The 14,549-nt window shown below is 37.8% G+C and overlaps 1 protein-coding gene across 9 annotated transcripts in view; it reads right to left on the minus strand.

Annotated features, from left to right (window-relative positions):
* Positions 1-14,549, minus strand: part of TFDP2 (transcription factor Dp-2) — a 174,862-nt gene that overhangs the window by 44,649 nt on the left and 115,664 nt on the right. For 8 of the 9 annotated variants that reach the window (XM_047874566.1, XM_047874565.1, XM_047874573.1 and 5 more), the window contains 3 exons: positions 12,135-12,238; positions 5,021-5,142; positions 3,557-3,604 (listed from right to left, as the gene is read on the minus strand). In XM_047874566.1, the coding sequence (XP_047730522.1) occupies positions 3,557-3,604; positions 5,021-5,142; positions 12,135-12,238 (274 nt within the window). The remainder of the gene's footprint in view (positions 1-3,556; positions 3,605-5,020; positions 5,143-12,134; positions 12,239-14,549) is intronic. The other variant, XM_047874567.1, reaches the window with a different exon arrangement.

Here is a 14,549-nt window from a genome sequence, read left to right on the forward strand (position 1 = left end):
CCTAATCTATTTAGCAGCCTGACTCCTTTGCATTCAAATATCACCTCCCTTGTGAGGCTTTCTCCAAGGTAGCCACAATCACTTTTCTTATTTTTTTTGTATACCACTTACCGTAATCTAAAAATAATCTGGGGTGCCTGGGTGGCTCAGTTGGTTAAGCATCTGACTTTGGCTCAGGTTATGATCTCACGGTTGTGAGTCTGACCCCATGTCAGGCTCTGTGCTGACAGCTCAGAGCCTGGAGCCTGCTTCAGATTCTGTGTCTCTCTCTTTCTCTCTACACCTACCCTGCTCATACTCTGTCTCTCTCAAAAATAAACATTAAACAAAATTTTTAATAAAAAAAAATAAAAATAATCTTATTTGCTTATTATACTCCCCCCCCACCATACAAACTCTCTAAGGGCAGACTTACCTGTCTTGTTTATTATTCTCTCCAATGCTTAGAACATAAGTTAGTAGATATTAAAAATGTTTGCTAAATGAACAATTTCATAAACATCATTGAAGCTGTACACATATTGACTATACTGATTTTGATTACTATTAGCTTATTACAGTTTACATTAGTTAATTATAAATTATTAGTTTATTAAAAATAAGTGGAATTCTAACTTTTCCACCAACAAAAAGATATTGAGATTACATGAGCCTACAGGAAGAATACAACACTAGCGTGCCAAATCTTCATTTAAGACAAGAACAAAGAAAAACACCCACAAGCTGCCATTGCCGCCTGTGGGGCACCCAGGACCTTCTGAATCCCTCAGCAGAGGTCCAAATGGAAAATTAGATCTGGAAGAGATGCATGTAGAAGACACCATCAGATTCTGTCCAAAGGAAGAAAGAGAGAGTGAACAAACATCTTTCAGGATTAAACCCCCAGACAAGAACAGAAAGGGGATTTTCACAGCTTCTTCTACGAGCTCTCTGAAAAGAAGTCCAGTGTATCAGAATACAGGGAAAAAACTAATGAGAATCCCTCAAAGGATCCTTTACCTACCAAACAAGATTTCTTCAGAAACTGACTTGCTCTCACAAATGACCTTGACAAAGGAACAGCTGTGTAAGACATACTTAAAGTTGCACTGTCAAGTGGTAAGATGCGGATAAAAACATTGAACGTATCCCTATATACTGATGTATAAATCCCTGAAGAAAACAAATACAAATACTTACAGATATAATACTAAATCAACATACAAAACATTGAAGAGATAAAGACTAGTCTATGGTTGAGAGCTGGCTTTTTGAACCTCAACTCTGGGAGAAGGGAAACAAAGATGTTTCACAGCGTTACAGAAGAACACAATGCATTTGGAGGAAAATAAACATTTGTAAGAAAAACAATAGGGGTGCCTGGGTGGCTCAGTCAGTTAAGTGTCTGACTCTTGATTTCAGCTCAGGTCATGATCTCATGGTTCCTGATGAAGCCCTTGTTGGGCTCTGCACAGACAGCATGGAGCCTGCTTGCAATTCTTTCTCTCCTCTCTCTCTGCCCCTCCCTTGCTTGCATTCTCTCTTTCTCCCTCTCTATAAATATAAATAAATAAACATTAAAAAAATCACATGCAGTAATCTTCGTGACTTGATTGTGGGGGTGGGGGTGGGATTCATTGTAGAAAAGTTACATTAAAAAATAAAAAGAATAAAAATCACTAGAAAAAAGGTCACTGAATCATATGCAAAAAGGAAAAGTTGAATCAGTGTTTATACCAACAAACTCAATCTGGCACTTTTATATGTGATCTTTAGAGGTCTCTCTTATGAAGGAGTGTAAATAGAATCATGTTTTTTATATTGTTGGCAGTACATAAGGGCTACCAATCATAACAAATGAAAAGTACTATTTTAAGGCCTTATGCATTGCTGAATACATCATAAGAACTTGTACTGCTGCCCTTTCCAGGGATAAACACAAAGACCAGCAGGAGCTAGAAAGAGGAATTTCCATTAGGAAGAAAAGAATATATTTCCCCATATATTTCTATATGATATAGCAGTTCCTCAGACATGATTTTATCTGTTCAAAACAATTAAGAACCAAGAAGCAAGCAACAAATGCCACAAAGGAACAGAAGTACAGCCAGTCCCAATGCAAGAAAACACACATTTTAAAAAATATATATCGCCTCAAGGTCCTCACTCAGAGTCTTCTCATTTTTATTTTAGACTGAATGTTAACGCATTTGGCTACCTAGTTTCTCAGGGCACAGCAAATCAGAGGTGGCAAACTAGAAAAGAGATAAGACAGGAAACTATTTATTATTCTGAGAGCAAATGACCTAACAAAAGAACAGAGATTAAAACACCACTGGAAAAAGGAGTTAAAAGATCTTAGAATCAAAAATCAAAAATCAAATTTAGAAAGCATAGCTGGGGAAGTTTTATTTAAGACAGTAAGTAACAACCTTACAGAATTCCTGCCTCGAAGACAACAGGTCTTATTTTAATATAGTGCCACACTGGGGCACTATAGAGCCCCTGGTGGCTCTTATATAGAGCCACCTGGGTGGCTCAGTTGGTTAAGCATTCAACTCTTGATTTTGGCTCAGGTCATGATCTCAGGGTTAATGAGATCGAGCCCCACACTGGGCTCTGTGCTTACAGTGCAGAGCCTGCTTGGGATTCTCTCTCTCCCTCTCTCTCTGCCCTTCCCTGCCTTGTGTTCTCTCTCTCTCTCTCTCTCTCTCTCTCTCTCTCTCTCTCTCAAAAATAAATAAACTTAAAAAAAAAAACCCAGCACAACATTAATATGGTACCTCATGTAGTGGCTTGCATGGCATACTGAACTTTAATGACCCTACATGATCGTTTTTATTCCTGGAGTTTCTGACTTGGTAGACATTCATACTGCGTTCAATACTCCACAGGTGATTCTTTTTTTTTTTAACGTTTTATTTATTTTTGAGACAAAGAGAGACAGAGCATGAACGGGGGAGGGGCAGAGAGAGAGGGAGACACAGAATCGGAAGCAGGCTCCAGGCTCTGAGCCATCAGCCCAGAGCCCGACGCGGGGCTCGAACTCACAGACTGCGAGATTGTGACCTGAGCTGAAGTTGGACGCTTAACTGACTGAGCCACCCAGGCGCCCCTCCACAGGTGATTCTGATGCACACTGAGAAACACTGTCCTAATAGTCCAAGGAAATGTTATACTGTACTCGACTCATTAGTTAAGAAAGAAGTGAGACTTTACTACAATCTTTAAATGTGTTCAATAAAACTTCTTTTTAAAAAATCTGGGCATGTTGAGGTAATGTCGAATATTCACTTTGGTAGGACACTTCATCCTCCAAAAGGAGGGAGAGGGCTAAATAATACACTACCAACAGCCAATCTACTAACAGGATGATTTCTTTTGAACCTATGTAAATATAATGAATTTATGTAATGACAAATGAAATACAACACTCACTGAGGTATAAAATAATGGCAGAAACTCAATTAAGTCCTGTGAAGAAAAACATCTCTAATTAAACTAGAATCGTCCAGACATCAAACTCCTCTCTACATAGTAGCATCTCTCAAACAAAACACTTAACGCTTATACTCACCTTTCTGAAAAATCAGAATCTATAAATTCTCTAGCTCGTTTTCTATCACTAAAAAGAAAAAAAAAGATAGCATAAAAAGAACAGGTATTTAAACACAACTTTATTTTATGAATAATTTACTGTAACTTGTCTAGTTTCACAGCAAATATATCCAAACACAAAACCTAACAAACATGAAAGATATGTCCATAAAATAAAAACTATAATTTTATCATAGGAGTAAGAGATCACAACATAATAAAATTTATCATAGGATCAAAAAGACCACAATATAATACTGTAGGCTGAAATGAGCTCGAGGAATATGGGAAGAAATGTTGCAGACTTAGAAAGGCACAGAAAGTATGACTCATTCCAGAACAACAGAGCAATCATTCCACCCCTAATATGAAACACAGCTGGGCTGAAAATACCCAAACCCTGGCCATCTCCAAAGCAGGCCAACACGACTGGCACAGGCGTGGCTTTCATGTTATAATCTCTCAAGGCTGTGCAGAAATCCGAGGTAACTTCTAGGTCCTCGTGTATTAAGGACTGAATAGAGGCCATGGGATTACAGGTGATGGTGTTTCATCTCATTTGATAGTGGAAAAGGATGTATTCATATGAAACTATTCTGTCTCTAATGTGTGTTTATATGTGTATACACATGAACATGTATATGGCTTAAAACACTTTGCCAGGATTATTTAACATCCTGGGAACAAGAAAGCTCTTACACAACCAAAATTTACTGTCTGCTAACTCACAATTGTAAGTCAAACAGAACTACGAGTACAGTATGTCACCATGAAAATAACTTCTAAAGTGACAAAATGAAGTTTTGAGTCCTTTATCTTAAGATTTTTTTCTTTTACAGGACGATTAAATGGTAAAATGATAAGGAGCAGAGAAAGGCTGGGTAAGGGTATTTACAGGCAGAGATGAAACATGTAAAAGTTTAATACTAAAGTGGTAAATGAATAACGCAAGGGATATTGATTTAACTGTCCAGTGTTTTAAAAGGATCAAGAAAAAACTCAATAAAAATTTTAATGTATTTGGCTTCTTTTCCCTAGTTCCTTTTCTGGTTTTGAAGGAAATAAAAAGTTACAGGAAATTCGGAGGATAGCCAACACTTAATATATAACTCTTTTCTTATGTTTATTAAAACAATGTAGTTCGTGCATCTCCAAAGCAGCTAAATGTGATAATCATAAAAACAGTACTTTTTGAGAGGTGAAAAAGTCAGAAGACACAGGTACAAATTATTGTATTTAAAAATGATTGCTCCATATTGTATTTAAAAATGATTGCTTCATATCTGAGATATAAAGTGAAATAAAACAGGTGATTTTAAAGGCCACACATTAGTTTTTAAGGACTAGACTAACATGAGACAAGAACAGAAGACAAGAGAGTGAGAGGAAAAGATCACAGCTTAAAAAAAGTTTTAAAAATGGTAACTTGCAACAACAGTCTTACCCTGGGACCCAGCCAGTAGCTTCTGCTATGTGTGTCTGAGTAACCATTGCTGGTGCAGGGGTATATGGACTCCCAATCAGAACACTTCCTGAACTGGTTAGTCTCTGTGGTGTGCTTATAATCTATAAAGTTAGGACACAGAAAATAATATTCTTAATTATAAAGAAAAGCATACATGTAGAAAATCATGTTGACTGCTAAGCTACATATAAGGAGGAAATCTCACTGCCTAAAATGTACTTAATATCAATCATCTAAATCATAAACTTTGATTTGCTTATATTCTAGGATCTTAAAGCACAAGTATCTTGAATAGTGATATGGTTTCAGGTTTCAGCAAGTGAACAGCAATTTGGAAGGATTAAGTTGGTAACTAACAATGTTTTAAAAATCAGAAAAGCAAGAAGCTTTCTTTGAAATTACAGAACCTAACTGCAGTTGAACTTGATGTATTCAAACTAGGGCAACAGTAAATTGGATCTTCATGTCCAAATATATACAAAGGCATTATGCAATTTAGCTTGTTATTATTATATTTATTTAAAAATTTTTTTAACATTTATTCATTTTTGAGACACAGAGTGTGAGTGGGAGAAGGGCAGAGAGAGAGGGAGACAGAATCTGAAGCAGGCTCCAGGCTCTGAGCTGTTAGTACAGAGCCCAATCTAGGGCTCCAACTCATGGACTGCAGGATCATGACCTGAACTGAAGTTGGACGCTTAACTCACTGAGTTACTCAGGTGCCCCATGTTTTAAATGTTTTTTATTTTATTTTTTATTTTTTTTTCATTTTTTTTTAACGTTTATTTATTCTTTTTGGGACAGAGAGAGACAGAGCATGAACGGGGGAGGGGCAGAGAGAGAGGGAGACACAGAATCTGAAACAGGCTCCAGGCTCTGAGCCATCAGCCCAGAGCCTGACGCGGGGCTCGAACTCACGGAGTGCGAGACCGTGACCTGGGTGAAGTCGGACGCTTAACCGACTGCGCCACCCAGGCGCCCCTAAATGTTTTTTATTTTTGAGAGAGAGCATGTATGTGCACATAGGAGAGTGGGGGAGGGGCAGAAAGAGAGGGAGACAGAGGATCTGAAGGGGCTCTGCGTTGACAGCAGAGAGCCTCATGTGGGGCCTGAAGTCACAAACCAGGAGATCCTGATCTGAGCTGAAGTTAGAAGCTTAACTGAGCCACCCAGGCTCCCCACAATTTGGATTATTATACAGATGCAATTTTATCTTCTTTTTCAAGAGCATTTCCTCATGTCATTAAATATTCTTTGAAGACATTTTGTTACTAATTTTTTTTTAATTTGAGAGGGAGCGTGAGGGAGAGCCTGAGTTGGGGAGAGAGAGACAGAGAGACAGAGAGAGACACAGAGAGAGAGAGAGAGAGAGAGAGAGAGAGAGAGAGAGAATCCTAAACAGGCTCCACACTCAGCTTGGAGCCCGAGGCAGGGCTCAATCCCACGACCCGGTGATCACACCCCGAGTCGAAATCAAGAGTCAAACACTCAACTGACAGAGCCACCCAGATGCTCCTCTTCAAACACATTTTAATGGTAAAACATTTGATTTACTGTTCCCTACTGTTAGATACATATGGATATTCAATTATCCAATAGTATAAACAATACTGTGATGAACATTTTTGTACAATGATCTTAGCCTTAATTTCTATTTCCTAAGGACAGACTCCAGAAAGGTAACTAATGGAACTAAGGATACAGACATTTAAAAAAAGTTCTTTGATATATGTTACCAAAATGCTTCTTAGACGTCACTGGTAAATAGACCATGTTTCTTTCCAAAAATGTTTATAATAATTAATACAAAAAACAATTTAGTATTTTAGTAATATCTTTAAAAGTAATTTTGTCAAAAAATTAAGGGCATGCTCCAGTGAATGGGGATGTTCATGAAACAATATTGGCCCCATGTGAATAACTGTCAAAGAATGAGCTGCTGGGCACAAAGGGATGCTCTTTCTTTTTTTTCATTCCAACCCAGAGGCACGGGACTGCCCCTACCTGGGCAACCCCAGATCTTTGGATTTTCTAAGGGAAGAGATTCTATTTTTGTATACTTTTGAAAATTTCCATAATAGTAAGGTTCTGTTTAAGTCCCAATTAAGAGAGAAAAGCATCTATGTGAGCAACACATAATTTTTAAATGACAGATCTTAAAAGAAATAATTCTACTTCTACTGCCTTATGTAGGTCAAAATATTAATTAATTTTTGTCTCCCTGATCAAATGACACCTGTTTCTGCAAGCTGGGTCTAAGTCTAGTCATTAAGTTAGTTGCTAATGTGCTCCATAAAGAACAAAGAGAAGGATCCATTTGCATTTCAAGTTCAGTTCAGACTTGGTTTTTAAATGTTTGTTTATTTTTGAGATAGAGTACATGCAGGTGCATAAGCAGTGGAGAGGCAAAGTGAGAGGGAGAGAGAGAATCCCAAGAAGGCTCTGCGCTGTTAGCACAGAGCGGACCTGGGGCTCAGGCCCATCAACCACAAAATCATGAGCTGAGCAGAAATCAAGAGTGTGGGGTTTAACCAAGTGAGCCATCCAGAGGCCTGCAGACTTGGTTTTTAAAGTCTCATCAGGGTGCCTGGGTGGCTCAGTCGGTTGAGGGTCTGACTCTGGCTCAGGTCATGATCTCACGGTTTGTGGGGTGGAGCCCTATATCAGGCTCTCTGTGGTCAGTGTGGAGCCTGCTTTGGATCCTCTCTCTGCCCCTGTCCTCGTTTGCTCACACATGCACACGCTCTCTCTCCCTCAAAAACATTAAAAAAAACAAGAACTTATTAAAAAAAAATAAAGTCTTGCCAACATTTATTCATTTGCTAAATATTTAAGAACTTTAGTTACCTCTGTTTGTGTGTATTTTGTGAATTTGGGGCTAGGGAGATATTACTATATACAAATGTCTAGGAAATAATTTTAGTAAGTTAATTCTATAGATAAGAAAATAAAAACAAAAGACAAGAAACACTGATAGGTATCTGGGGAATTCTGATTCTCTACTATATTCCAAGGACTATTAAATAAGGAATTCAGAAGTTTACCTCATGAAAAAATATGAATACTGGACAATGTGTTTGTACCTCCTACCCCCTCTACACATTCCACCTCACCTCCGCACCTCCATTTCAGCGTACCATCTTTAAGGGTAGAGTGAATGTTTGCAGAGCCTCATACACTGCTAGGAGATATTCACAGAAAAGGCACAGCAAATACTTAATGAACTGAAACCAAAGACTTAGCTCTTAAAATGAAAATAAAGGAGCTTCTTTATTCACTGGTATGCCAAAGGTCTACATAAAATCCAGTAAGGAAATACTCTACAATATAAAGGATATCATTCTCAACAATCACTAACTACATCACACATTCAAATGTCCTATATCATGCCGACCTTGAGTGTGAAGCTTAAGAAGGAAAATCTGAGTATTTGATGAGTCTTTGTCTACTCTATTTCTAGAACAGGAGACAAAACAAATCTAAGCATTCCGATTTACCCTTGAAATAGACTGCATAATTTGTGCAGTATTATTTTTTTTATTTCAGAGAACGTGCAAGTGGGGGGAGGGGGCAGAGGGAGGGGGGAGAGAGAGAGAGAAAGAGCATCTTTTTTTTTAATGTTTATTTATTTTTGAGAGAGACAGAGAGACAGAGCTCGAGCATGGGAGGGGCAGAGAGAGAGAGAGGGAATCCGAAGCAGGCTCCAGGCTCCAGGCTCTGAGCTGTCAACACAGAACCCAATGTGGGGCTTGAACTCATGAACTGCAAGATCATGACCTGAGCCAAAGTCAGACGCTTAACCAATTGAGCCACCCAGGAGCTTAGACTTTTAAGAAGACTCTGTGCTCAGCATGGAACCTGATGCAGGGCTTGATCCCACGATTCTGGGATCATGACCTGAGCTGAAATCAAGAGTTGGATGTTCAACTGACTGAGCCACCCAGGGGCCCCTGTGCAGTATTATTACTAAATTCTTTTTCTATATCTGTTATCGGTAGCCTACAGGCTCAGTTTACCCGATTTAAAGGGCTTTGTAGAAAAGTAAAGATGAAGAGAGGATGAAGGAAAATAGGACACAGAAAAAAACTAGTTATCATTACTGAGAAGGGTATGTTCTGGCTTATTCTTTTCTTCCTCAATGTTAAACTGTCAGCTGATATTCTTTGCTGATCTGAGAGTGATTAACAATACTCTATTCCTTTCTCTCAGCACAGTGCCTGGTGTGTCCTTAATAATAGAAATCCTTAGTAAACATTTCCTGAATGAACAAATTGGAGGAATGATGGACTTGAACTAAAATGACAATTTAGAAGTTCGTGTGAGATGCAATGAGTTCCTAAATTAGGACAATGACAGTGAAACTTAAGAAACAAAATCAAAGAAAAGTCAACAGAACTTGATCAACCACTGGACCCAGGAAAATTACATAGGTGATGGTCCAGATATGCTTTATTAAAACTGAACCATAATTGTGAAATCCCAAGTTGAAATTAGAGGTAATTACTTCCTATATTCTATTGATCTAATAAGGAAAATGAACACTTATTTTAAATTTAAGTGCCCACCTCTCCCCATGCCCAAAGACATCTTTAATTTAAGTGTAATTATGTGGTTTTTTTGACAATAGATTACAGATGGGTTATGAAAATCATACAGCAACTGAACCTCATTCTGAAGATTTTCTGCCTTTAATCAATATATCTTATGTACTACTGCCATCTACAGTAAGAGCCAAGAGACTGTAGTTGCCTTGTACTGTAGCTACACTGGTGGGAACAGCATAAAGTATGGACTTGTCCAATCACTACATTGTACACCTGAAATTAATGTAATATTGTGTGTCAATGATACTTCAATTTAAAAAAAGAAAGAAAAACTAAGGGAATATCTGTATTCTGAAGGGAAAAAAATCTATATAATTATAAAGGATTATAATAAAGGATTTCATTATTTCACAAAACTTTAGTTTTCACTATAAGAAACATGTACTTAAAAATTTTTTTTTTAATGTTTGTTTATTTTTGAGAGAGAGACAGAGCACAAGTGGGGGAGGGGCGAGAGAGAGGAAGACACAGAATCTGAAACAGGCTCCACGCTCTGAGCAGTCAGCACAGAGCCTGACGCAGGGCTCGAACCCACGAACTGTGAGATCATGACCTGAGCCAAAGTCGTATGCTTAACTGACTGAGCCACCCAGGCTCCCCAAGAAACATGTACTTTTTAACCATGTTAAAATACAGTTATGAGATTATCATACATACGCTGTGTGTGTGTGTGTGTGTGTGTGTATAAAACAGGATACCTTTAAGTAAAGGGCAAGTATCCCAAACTAACACAGTTATTGCTAAACTAGTTTCTATTAACACAGAAAACTACTCTCTTCTTGGGGCTATTTGAAATTTCTGTCTACCATTAAGACTTGGCTTGCAAGGAGACATGTGAAATTTAAAGGGCAAGTGGAAAAAGACAACTGTAAGAAGCAAATGGGTGAGGTTTTAGTCAAGAATTTTTCAACTTAAAAAAATGCTTTTTTAATCACAGATGAGAGATTGAGGGTGAAGGGACAATATTCGGAAGAGACAAGCAACAGAAGAGAGAAATGGCACTAAGTGGGATTCTACAACAATTAGGAGGTCAAAAAGAAAGCTCTCATTCCTGTCTAAGAACTAAGAACTGTAAAAAGCACCTCAGAATTAAGGAGACAAATAAGGCCTGGCTTAAAGAGCCCCAATCTCCTTCCCTTCTTCTGACCTTTGTTTTGCTGACTCTCAGGTTTGTAGTAATGGAGTAAGACCACCTATCATCGTCAAAACTGAAGTATAAAATTACTTCCATACACATTAGTTCAAATGGACAATGGAAAGAAAAACTGTCGCCAAAAGAGGAATTCAAATTTGAGCCGTAGCAGTATCACTAAAATACTGACAGGAAACAGTTTCTCAAAACAGAGGAGTACTGTAAGGATGAAACTTGTAAGAGTTTGGGCATGTTTATTTAATTTTCATGTTTATAAAAAAGCCTTTCAAAATACAGACTTTAAAGTCAGGTGCCTTATCTCATTTGCACCCACTGCAGGGGCTGGTGAGAAGCAAAAGCTCAGTAATGTCTGAAACATACCCTGAACTACCTTCAAATGGGGACACTTACCTGAGCTTAAGTCTCCACGTGGTTTGGAGCTAGATTACATTCTTCACATACTTAGAGTAAATTGTGTAAGATCTTTGGCTTGAATTTTTTAGATAATTAACAGTCCTCAAGTGATCAAGAAAAATGTCATTTCTAGAATGTCTTAAAATCTCAAAGATTTGCTGAAGTCACTAAGTATGTTAAAATATATTTTTGCCTGAATAATGTTGCACTCAACAGAGTCCACAATAGTGAGTATTATGGGCAAAATGTATCCTTATTGCTCTATAGATGAGAACATACGCAAGAGCTGACAATGAAGGTTTACTATTCAAGTGTTTACATACTTTTGCTAAAGGTGGGTGAGACCATTACAGTAAGTAGTTTTTAGAGAAATTGCATGCAACTTTGTTTATAAATAAAGCTTTCTAAAAGTGCTGTATAGTTCAAGCTCTAGCATAATTAAATAATTAATGGAATACCTTCAGAGAAACAGTTAAATATTTTTCATTTTTCATTCATTATTTCTACTGCCAAAGATTAATAGCTCTCAATATAGATGAACTACTGGGTCATATTCAATTCATAGGACAGTACGCAGTTTAGGGCAATAAAAGTTATTTTATAAGAAAAAAGAGAACATAAAACTTACCAGATTTGAACCAATGTAATCAAACAATTTAAAAACAAGAGAATCCTCACACAGGGAGCAAAAAAACCTTGATATTACACATCCAGAAATCACATATTCAAATACATGAAAATTAAACACTGAAGAGCACAGTGGCTTTCTTTTTCTCAAGATTTAACCAGTTATATTCAGATGAAAACAAAATTTTTTCAAAAAGTGACTGAGTTAAGAAATGAACGGGAATTTTTTACCTACAGCTTTAAATTTTAAACTTTAATTTTAAATTAGTCTTGCCCACGCAAAATTTCCAATTCTAAGATTTGATGATTTTCTTACCATTTGGGGTCCAACATTCACATTTATTGGTCCTAAGGTTTTTGGTAAAATCTTTGTTGGTGAGTTGGTGCTGGAAACTGGAAACGCAACAAATGAAATGTTACCTGAAATGATACCAAATATGAGGTTAATGTCTGCAATATCAAGGCCACCTTCTATCTATACATTCATGCTCCTAACCCCAGTTTTGCTTTAGTAATTATAATTATCTTAATAATTTAAGTTATATATAAGAAGCTTTACTGAAAAGCCATACTAATGATTGCTTTCTTGTAGTGAATATGATTACTTCTGCTGAATAGGAAAACTATAAAATAAATAGTTCAGTCTGCCTGACAGTTAGACTTTTAGTGGGCTTTTTGAGGAAAAAACATAATGCAATACATAATGCAAATCACAGTTTATATCACAGTTGAGAAATCCAGTTAGGTCTTTATTAGGTATCATAGAATAAAAAGAAGTATGAAGTAGAATATGAAGTAAAATATCCATTAGAATTTATTTATATTTATAGTAAAATAGAAAATAGTTATACTAAAAATTAACATGTTTTCAAAATGAGACCATAGTTTTTTGAGGTTTTATACTAGAGAAAAAAAAAATATGATGCTACCTAGTTAGTGATATCGGAAACTATGGGATGTGTACAGTGTTTTCAAGTGATTTCAACACTTTAAATCAAAAAAAAATTTTTTAATGTATGTTTATTTTTGAGAAAGAGAGACGGAGCATGAGCAGGGTTGGGCCAGAGACAGAAGGAGACACAGAATCCAAAGCAGGCTCCAGGCTCTGAGCTATCAGCACAGAGCCCAAAGTGGGACTCAAACTCACAGATGGAGAGATCATGATCGGAGCTGAAGTCAGATGCTTAACAGACTGAGCCACCCAGGCGCCCCTCTTTGAATTTCAAATTAAGGCAGCCAAGTGCTACTCCTGAGATGAAAAACTAACCTATAATTTTCTGAACTGTATCAATTATTAACTCCTCTGGACAAACTTCAGTTTATCAATGTTTTTCTTAGTAACCTAATATAACAAAAGAGATCACCCAAGAAAGTATCTGAAAAAGGTTCAATATTGAAACTCTGGGGGAAAAAAATGACAATTAAGGAAACCAGGCCATCAGGCTATATTATAGCTTCTCTTCCTGGACCTGTGAACCTATCTGCACCCTCACATATTTTTACTTCTTTCTGAGTAGAAATTCTCAAATTACTTTAATGTCTCTGCATGTCCTGTCTTCTCAGGGGTCTCACTCATCAATTATTTACTCTGTCTCCTGAGTTTTCGACTGCAGCATTGGCTTCTCCCTTTCAGTTTCTTTCTCTGATCCTCTATCATTTTCCCTCAATACCCACATTTAAAAATAAAATTCCTTGGGGCGCCTGGGTGGCTTGGTCGGTTAGGCGTCCGACTTCGGCTCAGGTCATGATCTCACTATCCGTGAGTTTGAGCCCTGCGTCGGGCTCTGTGCTGACAGCTCAGAGCCTGGAACCTGTTTCAGATTCTGTGTCTCCCTCTCTCTCTGCCCCTCCCTTGTTCATGCTCTGTCTCTCTCTCAAAAATAAATAAACGTTGGGGCGCCTGGGTGGCGCAGTCGGTTAAGCGTCTGACTTCAGCCAGGTCACGATCTCACGGTCCAGGAGTTCGAGCCCCGCGTCGGGCTCTGGGCTGATGGCTCAGAGCCTGGAGCCTGTTTCCGATTCTGTGTCTCCCTCTCTCTCTGCCCCTCCCCCGTTCATGCTCTGTCTCTCTCTGTCCCAAAATAAATAAACGTTGAAAAAAAAAATTAAAAAAAAAAATAAATAAATAAATAAACGGTAAAAAATTTTAAAAAATAAAAAAATAAAAAAAATAAATAAAATAAAATTCCTTATCTTTTTCATGCCCACTCAGCAAGGTCTAATACACAAACCTGCTTCGCCTTCATGTCCTCAGTCTTGGTATATGACTGAGTCTTGGTAATATGATCAAAATCATCCCAGTGACCCAATCCAGAAATAATCAACCCCACCTCATTCAACTGACCACTGTATCCTACTTGTTATCTTCTTACTCTGGTTCCTTTATGCTGCTAGCACTTGTTTAATTTGCAACTTTATTAAATCTGATTCGAATTACATATACCCTCTAACTCAGTGATTCACCATGGTGCCTGTGTAATGGAATTATCTGGGACTCAATAAAAAATACCAAGGCCTCAGTCCCACCCCCAGAGCTGCTGATAAAACTGACTGGGAGTGAACCTGGGCATCAGACTGTTGAAAGTTCTCTAGATGGCTTCAGCATTGCAGCCAGGGCTGAGCACTACCATTCCACCTGGAAATGCTACTTCAAACAGCTTTCCTAGCCCCTCCACACATCTGTAACAAACCCGTCTTTCAACTGGGGAAACTGCTCTGGACACTCCCCTAC

Source organism: Prionailurus viverrinus, chromosome C2 (assembly GCF_022837055.1).
Source record: "Prionailurus viverrinus isolate Anna chromosome C2, UM_Priviv_1.0, whole genome shotgun sequence".
In the NCBI taxonomy this organism is placed as follows: Eukaryota; Metazoa; Chordata; class Mammalia; order Carnivora; family Felidae; genus Prionailurus; species Prionailurus viverrinus.